This window comes from Stomoxys calcitrans, chromosome 5, assembly GCF_963082655.1.
Source record: "Stomoxys calcitrans chromosome 5, idStoCalc2.1, whole genome shotgun sequence".
In the NCBI taxonomy this organism is placed as follows: Eukaryota; Metazoa; Arthropoda; class Insecta; order Diptera; family Muscidae; genus Stomoxys; species Stomoxys calcitrans.
Window position 1 is genome coordinate 123,828,078 of NC_081556.1, and position 19,800 is coordinate 123,847,877.

The window sequence follows — 19,800 nt, forward strand, 5'->3', positions numbered from 1 at the left end:
ATAATGCAAAGCTTTGGTTTTATGCGGAGTAGCTGCAAATGCGGCCGCGGGCAGTCAGCGATTTCGAAAGCAGAGTCTCAGTCAGGGGTCAGGTGGCACTGGCTCTTAATTAAATACTGAGTGCCAATGATACTCGAGATGACAAGGCGACTTATTGGCGTCTGTTCCCAGGTTAGGGGCGGCTGTAGGCGAGCGTCGGATCTTGGAGCAAGCGCCTCGCGACATAAAGGGATACATGTGCGATTCCACAAAACCCATGCGGTTGGAGCGCTGGGCCAGTAACCCGCCGCCGGGAAACTATAAGAACCACTCTGAGAAACAAAAGAATAGTAAAAACGGACCCCCCTTTCGTTGACGACCCACGCCAATGAAAAAGGGGCCATGACTAGCAGATCTGCACCCGGAATGTCCGCACTCTTTATACGCATTGGCGGATGTATTGGAGAAGCACAAGGCAGATATTACCAGATATCTCGAAACTGAAGCTGAAGAATCTGGATCTACCTGGTACTCAACCCTTACAACTGTCCTCAACCTGTCCTTGGCCACTCTTACATCTTCCCGATGTCCGGAAGATGGGCAGAGTGATCCTGCTACTGAAGCCTTGAAAGGACCCGAGTTTGAGGGAGTCGTACATACCGTTCTCCCTTCTCTAACCAGTAGCCAAGACGCTTGAGGCACTACTGCTCCCGAGCCTCGTTGTAGAATTTCCATTCGCCAAGCATCAACATGGTTTTCGAAGACTGCATAGTACAACAACTGATTTGCATTCCATCATCACACACATTTGCCGTGGATTCAATCAGCCCAGGGCATGTGATAGGACGGTCCTCGTGTCACAGGACCTATCGAAGGCATTCGACACGGTCAGCCATGCCATGTCTGTCCGTGTTAATTTGCGTACTTTACGCAGTTTTCATCCGATCGTCTTAAAATTTGGTACCGGTATGTTTTTCGGCCTAGACACGACGCCTATTGAAATTGGAAAAAATCGGTTCAGATTCAGATATAGCCCCCATATATATGTTCGTCCAATTTGCATTAAAATAATGCAATAAAATGGTCATTTGTCAACCGATTCGCGATTTTAGCAGTAAGGATTTTATCTTCACCCTCGACATTACTGATGAATTTCATGGAAAACGCTTCAGATTTAGATATAGCTGCCATATATGTATATCGCCCGATTTTCACTTCTAGAGCCACTGCTAGCGCATTTATTAACTAATCTTTCCAAAAAATTTGCACAAAGCTTTTCTCGACGACTACCACAGTATCTGAGGAGTTTGCTCGAAATCGGTTCAGATTTAGATGTAGCCCTCATATATATGTTCGTCAGTTTTTGGGTAATTTGCAATAAAGTGGTCATATGTTAACCGATTTGGCACGAAGGATTTTCTTATTACTCTCGAGACTACTGTTGAATTTCATGGAAATCGGTTCAGATTTAGATATAGCTGTCATATATGTATATCGCCCGATTATCAACTCCAAGAGCCACTGCAAACGCATTTATTGACCAATGTTGTCAAAATTTTGCACAACGTTTTCCTCGACAACTACCACAATTCCTGAGAATTTTGCTCAAAATTGACTCAGATTTAGATATAGCTCCCACGTTGTACTTATAGGGTAGGTGTAGGGTATTATACAGTCAGCACCGCCCGACTTTTGCCTTTCCTTACTGGTTTTTAAATCGAAATATCCACTAATTTATGAAGTTTGTAGCGTGATTACAACAGACGGAGGGACGGACAGACACATGGACATCTATAAATCGTCTAAGAATTTGACGACCATGAAGAATATATACTTTGTAGGGTCGGAAATAAATTTTTCCATGTGTTGCAAACGCAATGACTAAATTAATATTCCCCCTATCCTATGGTGGTGGGTATAAAAAGCGATTTTTTACCTTTGGTATACTTCAAACACCAAACATTGTTTTTGAACTTTTCAAACTCTTGTGAATGACAGCTTCAAATATGAATTTATCAATTAGTCATTCTCATGTGAGTAAATCATTTTTTGCTGAGACACTTGGTACTTGTATTTTCTGGTGCACTAACCTTGTTCGCTATTGGCATTGTTTCCCTTGATCGTTGCGGAGCTCTGTTCCACCACCTGCTGATGATTGTTAGCCTGTGGGGAACCACATGCACAATGATTATCAATTAAATCGACACCGCTCTTATGTTTCTCGGACGTCACCGATGAAGCTACTGTTGAGCCCGAAGACGGTGTTGGATCGATGAGAACACTATTGTTGACCGTATTCGATGGCTTATCATGTTTTGGAATGCTAACGCTACTCACAGGACTTGGAATATTGTGTAGCGTAGTTTTATTGTTAATCTTCAATTGCTCTGTCTGCGGTTCTTGTTTGAGAACTGGTTGTAAGCTCGATGAGAATGACATGAAAGATTCACTGCAAGGAAAAACAAAAAGGAAAGACATAACAAGGAAAAATTAGAATTGTGAGGGACAGGAAAGCGAGCACAAAATTTCTTTGCTAGATACTTTTCATTAAAATCTTAGCGGGGCATGCGGACATAGGCTTATATAAGGAATTGCAGTGAGATTTCCCTGGAAATGGGGAAGGGACTGCAAGTGCAAAAAATTTAATCAGAGTTGTTTGGGCAAAAATGCACTTGCATTTCTCCCACAAACATACCATGAAGGGGACTTCTCTTATCAAGCAATTAATAAGGGACCTGCTTTATTAAGCCTTTCCAGAATGGTGTGCCACATTTTTCTTTTCATAATAATATAACTCTTTTTTCCTTCATCCATACTATCTACTTACTTGTTCAAATAAGAATTACTATTAAATTCGGCATTTAAATCAAATCCTATATCGTCAGTCCAATTGGTACGACCTGTAACCACAAAAGAAAAACGAAAACAAATATCATTAAATTAAAACTATTTGAAAATCACTTAATTTTATTTGCTTATAATCTTTTGATACTTTTATGTGTAGTTGTCAATGATTCGTTTTTTTAGTGAACATTCATAATTGTTATTAAATTTGTCATGGCTATAGATTTTAATTATTAATTTGCGACCAGATGTTGAGTCTAATCATGCACGTCATTGCTACCTGGTAATCGTAGCATTTTGCTGAAGTGTCGGCTAAATTTGGCCTTTGACGTCAAGACAATTGACTCATATTTTGTGTTTTGAATTCATTGATTTAAGACGATGGGGAAAATCAGAAAGATAGCATTAGGTTTGTTAACAGGGTACTAACAAAAATCTATGGCTTCATGATTTGCAAAATATTCAAATAATCAGAAGTTGATAAAAATAAATCTTTACTAGCCCACCCAGGCACGCTCCGCTGCAAAAAAGTTACACTTAGAGAATTTTTTTTTAGTAAAATCAAAAAAAAAAAAAATTGGAGTAACAAAAGATAGTCTGTTGGAAATGGGAAAGCAATAATTTTTTGCAAAAACGGCAAACATTTTCTGCTGTTTTCACATGTTAAATGGCATTATAAAGGGTGATAATACCCTAAACCACTACAATGGTACAGGGTATTATAACATCCAGAAGGAAGAAAGATAGACCCATACCGATCGGCTCGGAATCACTTTCTGATTCGATTTAGCTATGTCCGTCCGACTGTCTGTCCGTCCGCCTTTCTGTCCGTCCGTCTGTCTGTCCATGTTAATTTGTGTACAAACTACAGGTCGCAATTTTCATCCGATCGTCTTCAAATTTGGTATAGGCATGTTTTTCGGCTTAGAGACGAAGCCTTTTGAAATTGGAAAAAATCGGTTCAGATTTAGATATAGCTCCCATATATATGTTCGTTCGATTTGCAGTAATAATGCAATAAAATGGTCATTTGTTAACAAATTCTCTCGAAATTATGACTCTCGACTTAACTGGTAAATTTCATAGAAATCGGTTCAGATTTAGATATAGCTCTCACATATACATATCGCTCGATTTTAACTTCTAGAGTCACAACAAGCGCATTTATTGACCAATCTTGCCAAGATTTTGTACAACGCTTTTCTTGGCGACTTTAACAATACCTATAAATTTTGCTCGAAATCGGTTCAAATTTAGATATAGCTCCCATATATATTTTTGTCCGATTTTGAGAAATATTGCAATAAAATGGTCATTTGTTTACCAATTCTCTTAAAATTTGGCAGGAAGGATTTCCCTCTGACTCTCGACTTTACTGGTAATTTTCATAGAAATCGGTTCAGATATAGCTACAGCTCTCATATATATGTATCGCCCGATTTTTACTTCTAGAGTCACAACAAGTGCATTTATTGTCCAATCTTGCCAAAATTTTATTCTACGCTTTCTCCAACAACAACTACCACAATACCTGAGAGGTTTGCTCGAAATCGGTTCAGATTTAGATATAGCTCCCATATATATGTTCGACCGATTTTGAGAAATATTGCAATAAAGTGCTCATTTGTTAAACGATTCTCTCGAAATCGGAGGATTTCTTTATTACTTTCCACATTACTGATGAAATTCATAGAAATCGGTTCAGATTTAGATATAGCTCTCACATACATATATCACCCGATTTTCACTCTAGGAGTGCAAGCGCATTTATTGTCCAATCTTCCCAAAATTTTGTACGTTTTCCTTGACAACTTTAACAATATCTATAATGTTTGCTCAAAATCGGTTCAGATTTAGATATAGCTCCCATATATATGTTCGTCCGATATGCAGTAATTATTGCAATGCTATGGACATTTGTTAACCGATTCTCTTGAAATTTGGTAAGAAGAATTTTCTCTTGACTTTTGACTATACTGGTGAATTTCATAGAAATCGGTTCAGATATATATATATAGCTTTCATATATACATCGCCCGATTTTCACTCCTAGAGCCAACTGCAAGCGCATTTATTGACCGATCTTGCCAACATTTTGTACAACGCTTTCCTCGACGACTAACACAATATCAGAGTTTGCTTGAAATCGATTCAGATTTAGATATAGCTCCCATACATATGTCATTTGTCAACCGTAGCTTTTACATATTGAACATATTTGCTCCAAATTTGATAAGGATTGTTTAAAAACCCATCTGAAAACATCCGCCGAGTTCCATAAAAATTGTTGCAGAATTGGATATAGCTCCCACATTGCACTATTGGGTAGGTGTAGGGTATTATACAGTCGGCACCGCCCGAACCCTTCCTTACTGGTTTCTTCCATTGTTTTAAAGCAATGTAATAAACAGATTTTGACGGCTTGGTGAACAATGACAAAGTGATCACCCAAATCTCTAATGTGCAAAATGATACTGCAGATTTCTGTAGACTTTGCGAGGAAGAAGAAAACCTGGAAACAATTTTGCACAAAGTATGCCTCCGGCACTTCTTTGACTAAAAATTATCACCCAAAATCCTGGGATCAGGATATACCCTTCACCATTGGATTGGGGTATACCAACATCGTCATTCCGTTTGTAATTCATCGAAATAATGATCTGAGAACCAACAAAGTCTATTTAGCCATGTCCGTTCGTCTGGCGGTCGTCAGTCTATGGAAAGCACGCTAAAGGAGTAAAGCTAGGTACTTGAAATGTTGCACTAATCAGTCCATAACTTTATATAGCTCCGATAGCATAGCAATTCTTATCCATTATCCTTTGTTTACTTATAAAGAGATACCGAGCACAGAACTTGACAAATGCTATCCATGGTGGAGAGTATATAAGATTCGGCCCGGCCGAACTCAGTACGCTTTGACTTGTGAGCAATCTTTTTATAGCCTTCACATAGAATGGGGTATACTAATTTCGTCATTCCGTTTTTAAAACATCGAAATATTCATCTGAGGCCCACCAAAGTATATATATTCTTGATCCTCTTGATATTCTGAGTCGATTTAGCCATGTCCGTCCGTCCGTCTGTCGAAATCACGATAGCAGTCGGACGCGTAACATTAGTCGCTTGAAATTTTGCACAGATACTTAATATTGATGTAGGTCGTTGGGGATTGCAAATGGACCATATCGTTACAGATTTGGATATAGCTCCCATATAAACCGGAGGCCACCGTAGCGCAGAGGTTAGCATGTCCGCCTATGACGCTGAACGCCTGGGCTCGAATCCTGGCGAGACCATCAGAAAAAATTTTAAGCGGTGGCTTTCCCCTCCTCATGCTGACAACATTTGTGAGGTACTATGCCATGTAAAACTTCTCTCCAAAGAGGTGTCGCACTGCGGCACGCCGTCCGGACTCGGCTATAAAAAGGAGGCCCCTTATCATTGAGCTTAAACTTGAATCGGACTGCACTCATTGATATGTGCGAAGTTTTCCCCAGTTCCTTAGTGGAATGTTCGTGGGCAAAATTTGCAATTTTGCGGTTTGACTTCTTGAGCTCCTGGAAGCCGCAATTTTTTGTCCGATTTGGCTGAAATTTTTATGTGGTGTTCCATTATCAACAATAGTGCCAAGTACGGTCCAAATCGGTCTATAACCTGATAAAGCTCTCATATAAACCGTTCTCCCGGTTTAACTTATTGAGCCCCTGGAAGCCGCAAATTTCGTTCGATTTGGCTGAAATTTTGCATATAGGGTTATGTCATGACCTTCAACAAGAGTGCCAAGTACGGTTCAAATCGGTCTATAACCTGGCATAGCTCCCATATAAACTGATCTCTCGAATTGATTTCTTGAGCCCTTGGAAACCACAAATTTTGTCCGATTTGGCTAAAATTTTGCACATAGTGTTCCCTTACGACTTACAACAACTGTTTTAAGTACGGTCCAAATTGTTCTGTAACCTGGTATAGCTCTCATATAAAGCGATCTCCCGATTTGACTTCTTAAGCCCTTACAAGCCGCAATTTTTGTTCAATTTAGCTACAATTTTGCACATAGTGTTTTGTTATGACTTTCAAAAACTGTGCCAAGTACGGCCCGAATCAGTCTCTAGATTATCCTTATTCGGTTCCTAGAAGCTTTAATTTTTGGCTGGTTTAACAGAAGTTTGGTATGTAGACTACAATTATGCCCTTCAACTAAATTTTATATACATTTTTAGCAGAATCCATAGTGGTGGGTTCCCAAGTTTCGGCACGGCCGAACTTAGAACGCTTTTACTTGTTCTGTTTGTGTTCAGGATATGACGCGATGTCAAAAATTTAACTGGGGCAGCCCATTCAGTTTTGCCAACACTATCTTAGATTTAATTGATTTTTTACACCTGTTGCCATAATCAACAAAGTTCTATTCCATCTTAAAAGGAAACTTTCTCCGTGCAGCAAAAAAAAATGGAGACTGACCACTTATATAGAAAACTAAATTTAATTAATTTTTTTGTATATCAAAAATAAAATGGCTTATAATTTAAATCAACAAAATAACTAACAAAATGCATTGTTTTCACCAACACTTTTGCACGATTTTTTCACTCATTTTAAAACTAACAGCGATTTATTTATTTTGTTCTGATCGCCGCACTCTCTCGCTCTCTCTCAATAGGAGAGCGAGATAATACTAACGTCAATCATTGTTCGACAGCTTCCAGATACAAAAATTGTATTATGGTTGAAATTAGCATGACCTAATTTTAAGTTTTGTGCAATTCTTTGTTTCTTGTTTTGTTAAATTTTATTTAAACGAATCCTCTACCGCTTCATAAATCTTTAGCGATAGGGTTAATCACTTTCCGGTTTTGCTTCATTGCTCTCTGTCAAGTTTTGGATTCTTTTTTAGTTCACCGACAACGAAGACAGTTTGTCAACAAACAAAATAAACGCATACACATACACACACTCAAGTTAAATGTGAACCCCCTATATTTTCAAACTCACACGCATGCTAATGCCAATTCAATGACTGACTTACTGAGAGACATAAATAACGACGTTGGCGTCGACGACACCATATGTTGCTGCCCTGGCAGCAGCTGAGAAGGAGGCAGCGAAGGCGTTGCATAGATATGTTGGTAACCATTATATTTTCGATTTGTTTTATCAGTGTTTATTAAATTATTCATGTTCATTCTGACCATCATATGTCTTTCCGTTTCATTTGCATTGAAATCTTGATTTTGGATTATTTTTAATTCTCATCAAAACAACTAAGTGTGTGTGTGTGTGTTGTTGTGTTTGTGTGTCAGCTTCATTGGCTCATCACAGTTAAAATGATAGCACGACAAAGACTTAATGATCTTCATTAAATAAATTCAAAAAAAAGTCCAAATAGTAGAAAAAAGAAATTTCCCACACCGAAAGGCTAACAATCTACGACTGATTCTCAATGTGGGGTTCGAAGAAATTGATAATGGGGTGAAAAACTGTAAAAAAAACGCACACACACACATACATACATCTGAAGAGACAGATATACAAAAAATGTCAGATAGGACTTACAGTAAACTGCAAACACATTGGCGTAGAAATGAAGTTTTTCTGGTGGGGACTTATGTAATCAATTTATATTCTTTTTGGTGTTCATGCTGATTATAGTCGTACAGTAGGTGTAAAGGAAATTTTGAACTTGGAGAACTTTGAAATGTAACCCGCAAACACATGGGCGTAGGAATGCAGTTTTTCTAGAGGGGACTTGTAATCAATGAATATTTGTTTTGTATTCATGCTGATTATAGAGAAAATTTAAAAGAAATTTTGAACTTAGAGAACATTTCGTTGAAAATTTTGTGTTTAGAGGTTATTTCGTAGAAACTTAGGTTAGGTTAAATTAAAGTGGGTGTCTGTAATACCACAGGAAAAGAACAATCCCATTACAGCCGGTTGTACGTGCCGGATTATAGGTTCAGATAGGTTCTCAAAGAACTTAGAACCTAAAGTGGAACTCCTTCTGACTGCAAGTGCAGGACACCCACTGCAAGTCGTTACGGGCAACCTTCAGTCTGTAAGCATGTTTTCCGATTAGACAGTGACCTGTCATGACGGACACAATGACTTCTTTTCTAGCCAGCGACTGCAAAGCGGTAGACCTCTTCAAGTCTAGATTAGGCCACATAGTTTTTTAATGCTCACTGCCCCTTTTTGTGACCATCTATAATTCTTGCTCTTCGGGACCTGAAAATCTAGCTTACTAGTTTACCTACCCTGGAATGTGTAAGGTAGTTCCTAGTTTCGCTCGTCCGCTTTACAATTCCCTGGGCCCGGCACCCAGAACAGGTGAATTTTGAACTGTTCAGCCATCTCGTTGAGAAATCTGCGACAGTCGGGGGTTTTTGGATTTAATGGCTGCCTGACTGTCTGAGAAGATATTTATGCCAATCGTTCGTATGACATTATATCTTAGCCATTCCACCGCTTCCTTAATTGCAAGAATCTCCGCTTGATACACACTGCAGTGGTCGGGTAACCTTTTCGATATGACCAATTCTAGATCTTTAGAGTACACCCAAAGCCCACCTGGACGTCTAGTTTGGAACCATCCGAATAGAAGTCTATGTAACATCTATTACCAGGGATATCGTATTTCAAGTCGGTTCTATCGGGAATAGTGGTACAGTACTTTCTATCAAAAAGCTACTCAGGCAGGGTGTAATCCACTTTACCTGGAACATCGGGTATTGTATCAAGGATAACAAAACGTCGGTAGCCGCCACACGACCAAAGAGAAAGCTCCCTTAGCCTCACGGCAGTGGTTGCAGCAATTTGTCTAGCCAAAATGTCCAGGGGCATTAGATGAAGCATTGAGTTCAGTGCATCATATGGTGTCGTCCTCATTGCGGCTGTGATGCATAAACAAGCCATCCTTTGGGTCCGATTGAGCAGTAGGTGGACTTTTCAAGCGCCGACCACCATATGGCATTATGGGTCTGACAACTGTAGTATATACCTAGTGCATGACGCGCGGTCTAAACCCCCAATTTTTGCCAATGGCTCTAAATCTGAACCGATATGGCCCATTTGCAATCCCCAAGGACCTACATCAATATTAATTATTTGTGCAAAATTTCAAGCTTCGACCACTACCGTAATTTCGGCAGACGGAAGGACGGGTGGACGGATGGACGGACGGACGGAGGGACGGACGGGGGGACGGACGGAGGGACGGACGGAGGGACGGACGGAGGGACGGACGGAGGGACGGACGGAGGGACGGACGGAGGGACGGACGGAGGGACGGACGGAGGGACGGACGGAGGGACGGACGGAGGGACGGACGGAGGGACGGACGGACGGAGGGACGGACGGAGGGACGGACGGAGGGACGGACGGAGGGACGGACGGACGGAGGGACGGACGGAGGGACGGACGGAGGGACGGACGGAGGGACGGACGGAGGGACGGACGGAGGGACGGACGGACGGAGGGACGGACGGAGGGACGGACGGAGGGACGGACGGAGGGACGGACGGAGGGACGGACGGAGGGACGGACGGAGGGACGGACGGAGGGACGAACGGAGGGACGAACGGAGGGACGAACGGAGGGACGAACGGAGGGACGAACGGAGGGACGAACGGAGGGACGAACGGAGGGACGAACGGAGGGACGAACGGAGGGACGAACGGAGGGACGAACGGAGGGACGAACGGAGGGACGAACGGAGGGACGAACGGAGGGACGAACGGAGGGACGAACGGAGGGACGAACGGAGGGACGAACGGAGGGACGAACGGAGGGACGAACGGAGGGACGGACGGAGGGACGGACGGAGGGACAGACGGAGGGACGGGCGGACGGGTGGACGGACGGACTGGTGGACGGACGGACGGGTGGACGGACATGTCTAGATCGACTCAGAACGTCGAGACGCTCCAGAATAAATATACTTTATGGGATCGCAAATCAATATTTCGAAGTGTTACAAACGGGATGGCTAAATTAGTATACCCCCATCCATAGTGAAAATTTGATTAAGATTGTTAGCAGAATCCATGGTGGTGGTTTCCCAAGATTCGGCCCAGCCGAACATAGCACGCTTTTGCTTTTTTCCATACCTTTAACCCTCTCCTACCCTATGCTCTTGAGTACCAAAAAAGTCATAAAACGAACTCATTGATTATAAAGAAATGCATATTGGACTCTATTGGTAATGTTTCATGTAATAATCTGAAATTTAAATATTTGCCCGAAAAAAACAAACATACTCACACAAACAAATGTGAATTTTAATTCGGTTACATAGGAAAGCCAGAAGTCATTGCTATGTGTTAAGTATGTATTCTCATATATTTTTCCAAATGTGGCAACTCCCAAAAATTGTACAGATCGTGCTATACGTACGGAAAATTTAATATGAAAAATGGATTTTGGAATAAATATGTATTTCTTTGGATAAAGCAAGCTCTTCGATCAAAGCGCACTCTATTCATATTTGAAGTACATAAGGAAAGTTTTGTGGACACAGAAAGTGACAACACATATGTTAAACACAGCATGTGCAAGCACCTTCAGTTGGAAATTTTCCATTTCAAATTCAAGTTAGTTGGGAATGTTTGACAGTGCGGTTTATTCTGGAAAAATCCAGTATGCCTTTGTTTTTTGATGGATATGGATGGCGACAGGTAGGCGGCCTAAGTCTCACTAATGTGTATAAACTTCCAACTAATTTTTATGCAGTCTACAACATTCATGCCCATTTCCCTTGCTATGGTTTTGAAATGCAGTGATGATGTGCTTGAACTTTAATGCAATTTTGTAATTTCTCTTAATCTTCATAACAATACGTTTACTATAAATTTTTGATAGGTCATCACTTCAACTTTGGTGCACCTCTTCTGGTGCCATGTTTTCCATTCCAGTATTTTCTAAAATATTTCTAGGCATTTGATACTAGACACTGCCACATTGTTACCGGATGTGAAGGTTTGAATCTTTCACAGCCAGGATTTTTTCCCAGCATTTTTTAATTGTTTTTGTAGATATCCATTCCTGTATGCTGCACTTGTAGCTTTTGCCATATTAAAGAGTCTTCTCAGGCCAGCCAAGCCCTTCTTAGACAAATCATTGTGGCCGTTCGTCATTCGCTTTATCAGTACATCAAATAGGTCTACTAGGTCCTAGCCCTACTCAAAAGCAATTTCTCTGCTAACATCTGTATCTACAGTATTCTTACTTATGCTGAACTTGCATCCCGGTGGTCCGCTTCGTTAGTCCCGTTTTTGATACCCCCATTTTTAGTTCAGGACTAGACAGGAAAACCTAGTTAATCGCTCAGTTTATAAGATTATGAAGTTTGTAATAATTACGCATAAATTTTCAGAAATCTGTCCCCTTTTTGTAAAAAAAAGTTCCAAGAATAACAATACATAGGAAAGTTCCAAGAATAACAATACATAAGTCGTCCAAGGCATATTGTCAATATATAAATGAATCCCAATTTTAACCGCTTTAGTTAAATTCGTGAAGAAAGTACCAATTTGTATTTTTAAGTACCATTTGGATCTCAAATTTTAAAGCTTTTCCTCACTTCGTTAAGAAAGTACCATTCTGTACGTTTGAGTACATAAATATACGAATAAAAAAGGTACCGATTACGCGCCAATTAGTTAAAGTTTACTTTCCACATATCGTCGTAGTTCGTACTATTTTGTACTTTTTGGTACCAAAATGTAAGAATTTCGATGGATCGTTTAGTCCCCATCATATGTTTCCTTCTTGTACATCTAAGCAAAATTCCATTCATCTGTAAAGAAAGTATCAAATGGTACCAAAATGTACGAGTTGTGAATGGATTATTTAGTCACCCATAATATTTTTCCTAGTTGTATCTGCATACAAAATTTCAGACCTCTAGCTCCATATGTTAAGAAAGTACCAAATGGTACCAAAATGTACGAATTTTCAATATATCATTTAGTTACCAATCATAAATTTCTTAGTTGTAACTGTATGCCAAATTCGAGACCTCTATATCCATCTAGAAGAAAGTACAACATGATACCAATTTTGGTACCAAAATATGCGAACGGTGAATAGATCTTTTAGCCACCCATCATATATTTCTTTGTTATACCTACATGCCAAAGTTCCATTTCCATTTGAACATAAATGGTACCAAAATGTACAAATAAAGAAAAAAAGAACATTTAGTCACCCATCATTTATTTCTTAGTTGAACCTACAAGCCAAATTGCAGACCTCAAGCTCCATCTTAACAGAAAATACAAAATGGTAAAAATTTTTGTACCAAAATGTACAAATTTTGAATAAATCATTTAGTGACCCATCATATACTTTTTAGTTATACCTACATACCAAATTTCAGACCTCTAGCTCCATATGAACAGAAAGTATCAAATGGTACCAATTTTTAAACGAACATTTAGTAACCCATCACATATTGCTTAGTTGAACCTACAAGCTAATTTTCAGACCTCTATCTCCATCTACACAGAAAGTACCAGTGTAACCTAATGTGTAATTTTGAATAGTCATCCATCATTTATTTCTTAGTTGTACCTGCTGGCCAAATTTCATATCTCTAGCTCCATCTGTAAAGAAAGTACCAAATGGTCCCAATTTTCGTACCAAAATGTACGAATTTTTAACAGATCATTAAGTCACCCAGCATATATTTCCTAGTTGTGCCAAATATCAGTCCTCTATTTTTTATTTCTTTATGGGAATGATGGGAATAAAGAAAGTACCAAATGGTACCAATTGCGATACTAAACGTAAATTTTTTCAAGTTACCAGTAAAATTTTCCAATTTTTCATTTCACTCTTCATTCACTCTTATATTTTTGCACCAGATTTCAAAATTCTATCTCTATCCATTCGCCCTGTACAAAGTTTACCTATTTCGTACCTTTTTGGTAGGTTTTTTTAGTATCTAAATATACAATTGGTGTGCCTAGTTTCAAAAATTCAGAGCTCTAGTCAATTTATAAAGAAAATAGCAAATAGTACCAATTGTGGTACCATTTCTCCCACATCGAGTACGATTTTCGAAAAAAAAAATTTGCAAACCTTATTTTTGGAGACACTCTTTAATTTGAGCCCAAGATCATAATTCTAACCATTTCCGTTCGCGCTGGGCAAATATATACCATTTCGTACTTTTGGTACTTTTTAGTAGCTAAACATACGAGTATAACCAAATCCAGCCTTATCCCGTGTCTATGACCTAAGACCAACATTCATGCAAAATTTCATGTTAGTAGCTTTAGCCGTCGGTCGTTTAGCAGTCGGTCAGTCAGCAATCAGTCAGTCACTCAATTCTTTTGTATATAGATTAGAAGTATTATAACGACGATCAGAGATGATCAACATATGTTTTAACTGATATCTTCTGATACACAAGTAATACCTTTTTTGGATTTTTTTTGGACGGAGTAGCTTTGTGCCTTCATCAATCAATCCAAAGTCGACAATTGCAGCTTTATCACTTGTTCTTTTATTTTGAAAAATAATGGTTAAACTTTGTCCGTTACTCTCTTTACAGTAAATACTCTCCGCTCTTTCCAATTAGTTATCTATGCTCTTCTTACACTGAGATAATATCTAATGAACGTCACCACGTTCATATCTACTAGATATGAGCATGTTGACGTTCATTAGTTTTACACATATATGTATGTATGTAAGTATAGCTTCTGAAGAAACGCGATTTACGTCTCTGAATTAAGACTTTAAACGAAAACAATAATTTAATATTCATGAACAAGATTATTTACCATCTTTGAGTATTTATTGGTGTTATTTTGAGCTTGAATATTGGATTAAAACACAATAATAATTTAACATAACAAATAAAAAGTTCGGCCGTGCCGAACTGTGGATACCCACCACCTCGGATATATATTGGGTTGCCCAAAAAGTAATTGCGGATTTTTAAAAAAAAAAGGAAATGCATTTTTAATAACACTTAGAATGAGCTTTAATCAAATATACTTTTTTTACACTTTATTTCTAAAGCAAGCTAAAAGTAACAGCTGATAACTGACAGAAGAAAGAATGCAATTACAGAGTCACAAGCTGTGAAAAAAATTGGTCAACGCCGACTATATGAAAAATCCGCAATTACTTTTTGGGCAACCCAATATATGTATTAACAAGTAAAAGCGTTCTTAGTTCGGCCGACCGGAATCTTGTATACCCTCCACCATGGATTACATTTGTCAAATTCTTTGAATGACTTTTTCAAACATATATGTATAAGCTATATCAAGTTATTGACCGATATGGACCATACTTGTCATGGTTGTTAGAAGTCATAGAAAACACCACCGCCAAATTTCTGGCAACTCGAGTAATAATTCCGCCCTCTAGAGGCTCAGAAAGTCAAATTGGGAGATCGGTTTATATGGGCAGCTATATCTGGTTATCTACCGATTTAGACCATTCTTGGAACAGTTGTTGGAAGTTATACAAAAACGACAGGAATTGCGCTCTCTAGAAGCCTAAGAAGTCTAATTGGGACTACATGGGTCTAATCGGTTTATATGGCGGCTATTTCAGTCACAGTTGTTGGAAGTCATACCAAATGGATATGTGCAAAATTTCAGCCAAAAAGAATAAGAACTGCGCTCTCTAGAAGCTCGAGAAGTCAATACCCAAGATTGGTTTATATGGCAGCAATATTAAAACATATACCGTTAAGGCCTGTTTACATCCCCAACCAACCTACACTAATAAAAAGTATTTGTGCAAAATTTCAAGCGCCTACCTTTACTCCTTCGAAAGATAGCGTGATTTCGACAGACAGACGAACGAACGTTGTTAGATCGACCTTAAACGTCATGATTAGAATATATATATACGTTATGGGGTCTTAGACGCATATTTCTAGGTATTACAAACGGAATGACGAAATTAATATACCCCCATTCTATGGTGGAGGGTATAAAAGCCTTTGCGTCATAATACAGTGAAAAATGCATAATTTATGAACCCATAGCAGCTATATTTAGCGAATTTCGGTACATATGGCAGTTATATTCAAATTTAGGGGTCTAACGCAATTCATTATGCCTAATTAGTTATTCCATAGCTGTCATACCAAATGGTACAGTACCTCACAAATGTCGCCAGCATTAGGAGGGAATAACCAAGGCTGAAAATTTTTTATGATGCTCTCGTCATGATTCGAACCCAAGCGTTCAGCGTCATAGGCGGACATGTTAACCTATGCGTACAGTGGCATGCACCTAGAAAATATAGGATTCCAACTAGATACTAACTAGGACCCCGAAGATATCCGCGAAGTTGCGCCGTTATAAGGGCGCAGCTCATCTCAAACATAGATGGACATCTCTCAAGCAGGCTCAGACTCTTACTAGAGACATGTTATAACATTCTCTTATATCAAAACGAAATATGGGACCAGAAATTGTAGACCAAATGCGTAACGAGTTTTCTGCGCTCGATACAGAGAACGGCGTGTAATACCATTCCCCAAGATAGTGAGCTCTATACCATGAGCCTCAAACATAGATGAACATCTCTCAAGCAGGCACAGACTCTTACTAGAGACATGTTATAACATTCTCTTATATCAAAACGAAATATGGGACCAGAAATTGTAGATCAAATGCGTAACGAGTTTTCTGCGCTCGATACAGAGAACGGCGTGTAATGCCATCCCCTAAGATAGTGAGGAAACCCATAGCCCTCGTCATGGCATTAATGCCACAGATTCTAGAGCGGACCAAGCTCTATACCTCGAGCCTCAAACCCCCGAAAAAAAGAGAAAGGAAGCTGTATAAGAGACGGGGCAGGTGGGAGGTGGGAGAGATAACACAGCCCCACGCACTTTTATTTGATCTCTCCCCTCTGTTTTATACCCACCACCGAAGGATGGGGGTATATTCATTTTGGCATTCCGTTTGCAACACATCGAAATTTCCATTTCCGACACTATAAAGTATATATATTCTTGATCGTCGCAAATATCTAAGACGATTTTGCCATGTCCTTCCGTATGTCTGTTGAAATCACGATTCAGTCTTTAAAAATAGTGATATTGAGCTGAAACTTTTCACAGATTCTTTTTTTGTCCATAAGCAGGTTAAGTGCGAAGATGGGCTATATCGGACTATATCTTGATATAGCCCCCATATAGACCGATCCGCCGATTTAGGGTCTTAGGCCCATAAAAGCCACATTTATTATCCGATTTTGCTAAAATTTGGGACAGTGAGTTGTGTTAGACCCGTCGACTTTATTTTTTAATTTGGCCCCGATCCGAATAGATTTGGATATAGCTGCCATATAGACCGATCACTCGATTTAAGGTCTTGGGACCATAAAAGGCGCGTTTATTGTCCGATGTCGCCGAAATTTGCGACAGTGAGTAAGGTTAGGCGCCTCGACATCTTTCTGCGATATGGCCCCGATTGCTCCAGATTTGGATATAGCTGCCATATAGACAGATCTCTCGATTTAAGGTCTTGGGCCCATAAAAGCCACATTTATTATTCGATTTTGTTGAAATTTGGGACAATGAATTGTATTAGGACTTTCGACATCCTTCCTCAATTTGGCGCAGATCGGTCCAGATTTGGATATAGATACAATATAGACCGATCATTTGATTTAAGGTCTTGGACCCATAAAAGGCGCATTTATTGTCCGATTTCACCAAAATTTGGGACAGTGAATTGTGGTAAGCATTTCGACATCCTTCTTAAATTTGATCCAGATTTGGATATAGCTGCCACATAGATCGTTCTCTCGATTTAAGGTCTTGGGTCCATAAAAGGCGCATTTATTGTCCAATGCAGCCGCAATTTGGGACAGTGAATTGTGTTAAGCCTTTCGACATCCTTCTTCAATTTGGTCCACATTTGTCCAGATTTGGATATAGCTGCCTTATAGACAAATCTCTCGATTTAAAGTCTTGGCCCCATAAAAGGCACATCTATAATCCGATTTCGCTGAAATTTGATACAATGACTTATGTTAGGCTTTTCGACTTCCGTGTTGTATATGGTTCAGATCGGTCTATATTTGGATATGGCTACCAAAAAGAACAATATTTTGTTTTACAAAATTGAACAATGACTTGTACTTATTAGACCACTCAATGTCCGCGTCGGATTTCGTACAAATCGGATCCTATTTCGATATAACTGCTATGGGGGCATAAATTATTCATTTTTCACCGTACTATGACGAAAGGTGGTTTACATATACACCCAAAGTTTGGCCCGGCCGAACTTAACACATTTTTACTTGTTCTTCTCTAGAGTTAACAAAAAGCCAAACCCCGTTCACCCTTAAGCATGTTTTGAACCAACTACGACAATACAGAGAAACCCAAGCAAACTAACCTGAATCACATTACATTGTTATTTTATTCAACTTTAATTATTCAATTAAATAAGCACTATTTCTTCTTTGTTTGCTTATTTATTTAACTTCTTTCATACGGTACAATTTGTTTTGCTAATATAGAAATAATATTTTATTTACCTCTTTATTATTTATATTAATTATATTATCTTACTTTTGATATAAAACAAAAAACAACATCAAATGTTTATGTTGTCAATCAAAAGAGTAAAAGCCTGAAAACGTGAACACTGTCTAAATCAATAATTAACAGCATTTGTAATAATTGACAACTTATCATACAGCTAGGGCTCCAACAGAGGCAGTCAGTCAGTCAGTTAGTCCGTTGGAACCTTAAGACGGTTACCATGTCTGCTCTATGAAATATTAACAGTCATACACTTAGCAGATGGATGTTAATAAATAATCGATTCTAAATTGTCTGAGATGAAAGAAGAGAAATTATCTTATGGAAAAATGCACTAATTTTTAAGATAAACACATACAACCAGACATGTGGGTATATGGTGCTTTATGTTACAATAATTTTTGAAGAGACTTAAAAGACGATGAATAAAAGAATCCGGCTTGACTTGTTTTTTTATTGTATAAAAAAATTTGATAGATGTGTTTTGAAGACGTCAGGCATATCATATCAACTATATATCAACAATAATCACGCAATTTCTTTGCTTTTCTCTTAAGACTTTACTTAAAAAATGGAAACAAGTTTTTGAAAACACAATATGCTTACACATATTAGTATATGATGTAATCTCTATAATTTAGAAGTTAAATTTCTTACAGTCCTAATGAAGTTTCACAAAGAGAAGGGGGAAGTTTTGAAGAAATTTTCCATTGAGCACATTTTGTATAGAAATTAAATTTTGACTAAGGTTAGGAAAGGTTTGGCATTTTTTTTATATGGCTGCCTTCACAGTAACTGACTTATTGAAGGGAATCAACGAATCACACCCTAATAAATAAATACGCAAAAGTAATAATGTGAATTACTTCATTTAATCCCAATAACAGCTCTTTATTAAGGTAATATGGGGTACTCGTATTACTTACTGCATACAATTCATTAAATAATATATACAGTAAGCAGCAAAAGTCATGGTACCTTATGCAAATTAAAGATTTTTGAATAGTTTTTCAAAATCTGCTTTGCAGAATTGGTAATTTTTGCTATTTATTTAAGTCAGTTATTTATAAACTATTATGAAACAAATTAATATATCATTCCCTTTTTTAAAGAATATAATAAAACAGCATAAGTGTTGTTACTCTGAAAAAAGTGAAGATTTTAACAAAATTGTGAAATTTTTCGAAGAACTTTTTTTACCTAAAGTCATAAAACTTCGCTCAATCGATCGAGCATTGAGTGAACAAGGTTTTCGGTGTAGTCATCTAGTATTGTACCCCATTCATTCATCATTCATTTCATCATTTTATACTCAATGGGATTTAAATCAAAGGTCTGTGCAAGACCATTTCTGCATTCAAGACACACTAACAATCATAGAGTATTTCAAGAACTGAACTCTTCATTTAAAAATACAACATTGTATGACCCTGCAATAAGTT

General features: G+C 38.5%; 1 protein-coding gene across 2 annotated transcripts in view; it reads right to left on the reverse strand.

The window, feature by feature from the left end:
* Positions 1 to 19,800, reverse strand: part of LOC106091612 (upstream-binding protein 1) — a 64,627-nt gene that overhangs the window by 24,119 nt on the left and 20,708 nt on the right. For both annotated transcript variants that reach the window (XM_013258185.2, XM_059368681.1), the window contains exons 4-5: positions 2,807 to 2,879; positions 2,070 to 2,428 (exon numbers count right to left, since the gene is read on the reverse strand). In XM_013258185.2, coding sequence (XP_013113639.2) covers positions 2,070 to 2,428; positions 2,807 to 2,879 — 432 coding nt within the window. The remainder of the gene's footprint in view (positions 1 to 2,069; positions 2,429 to 2,806; positions 2,880 to 19,800) is intronic.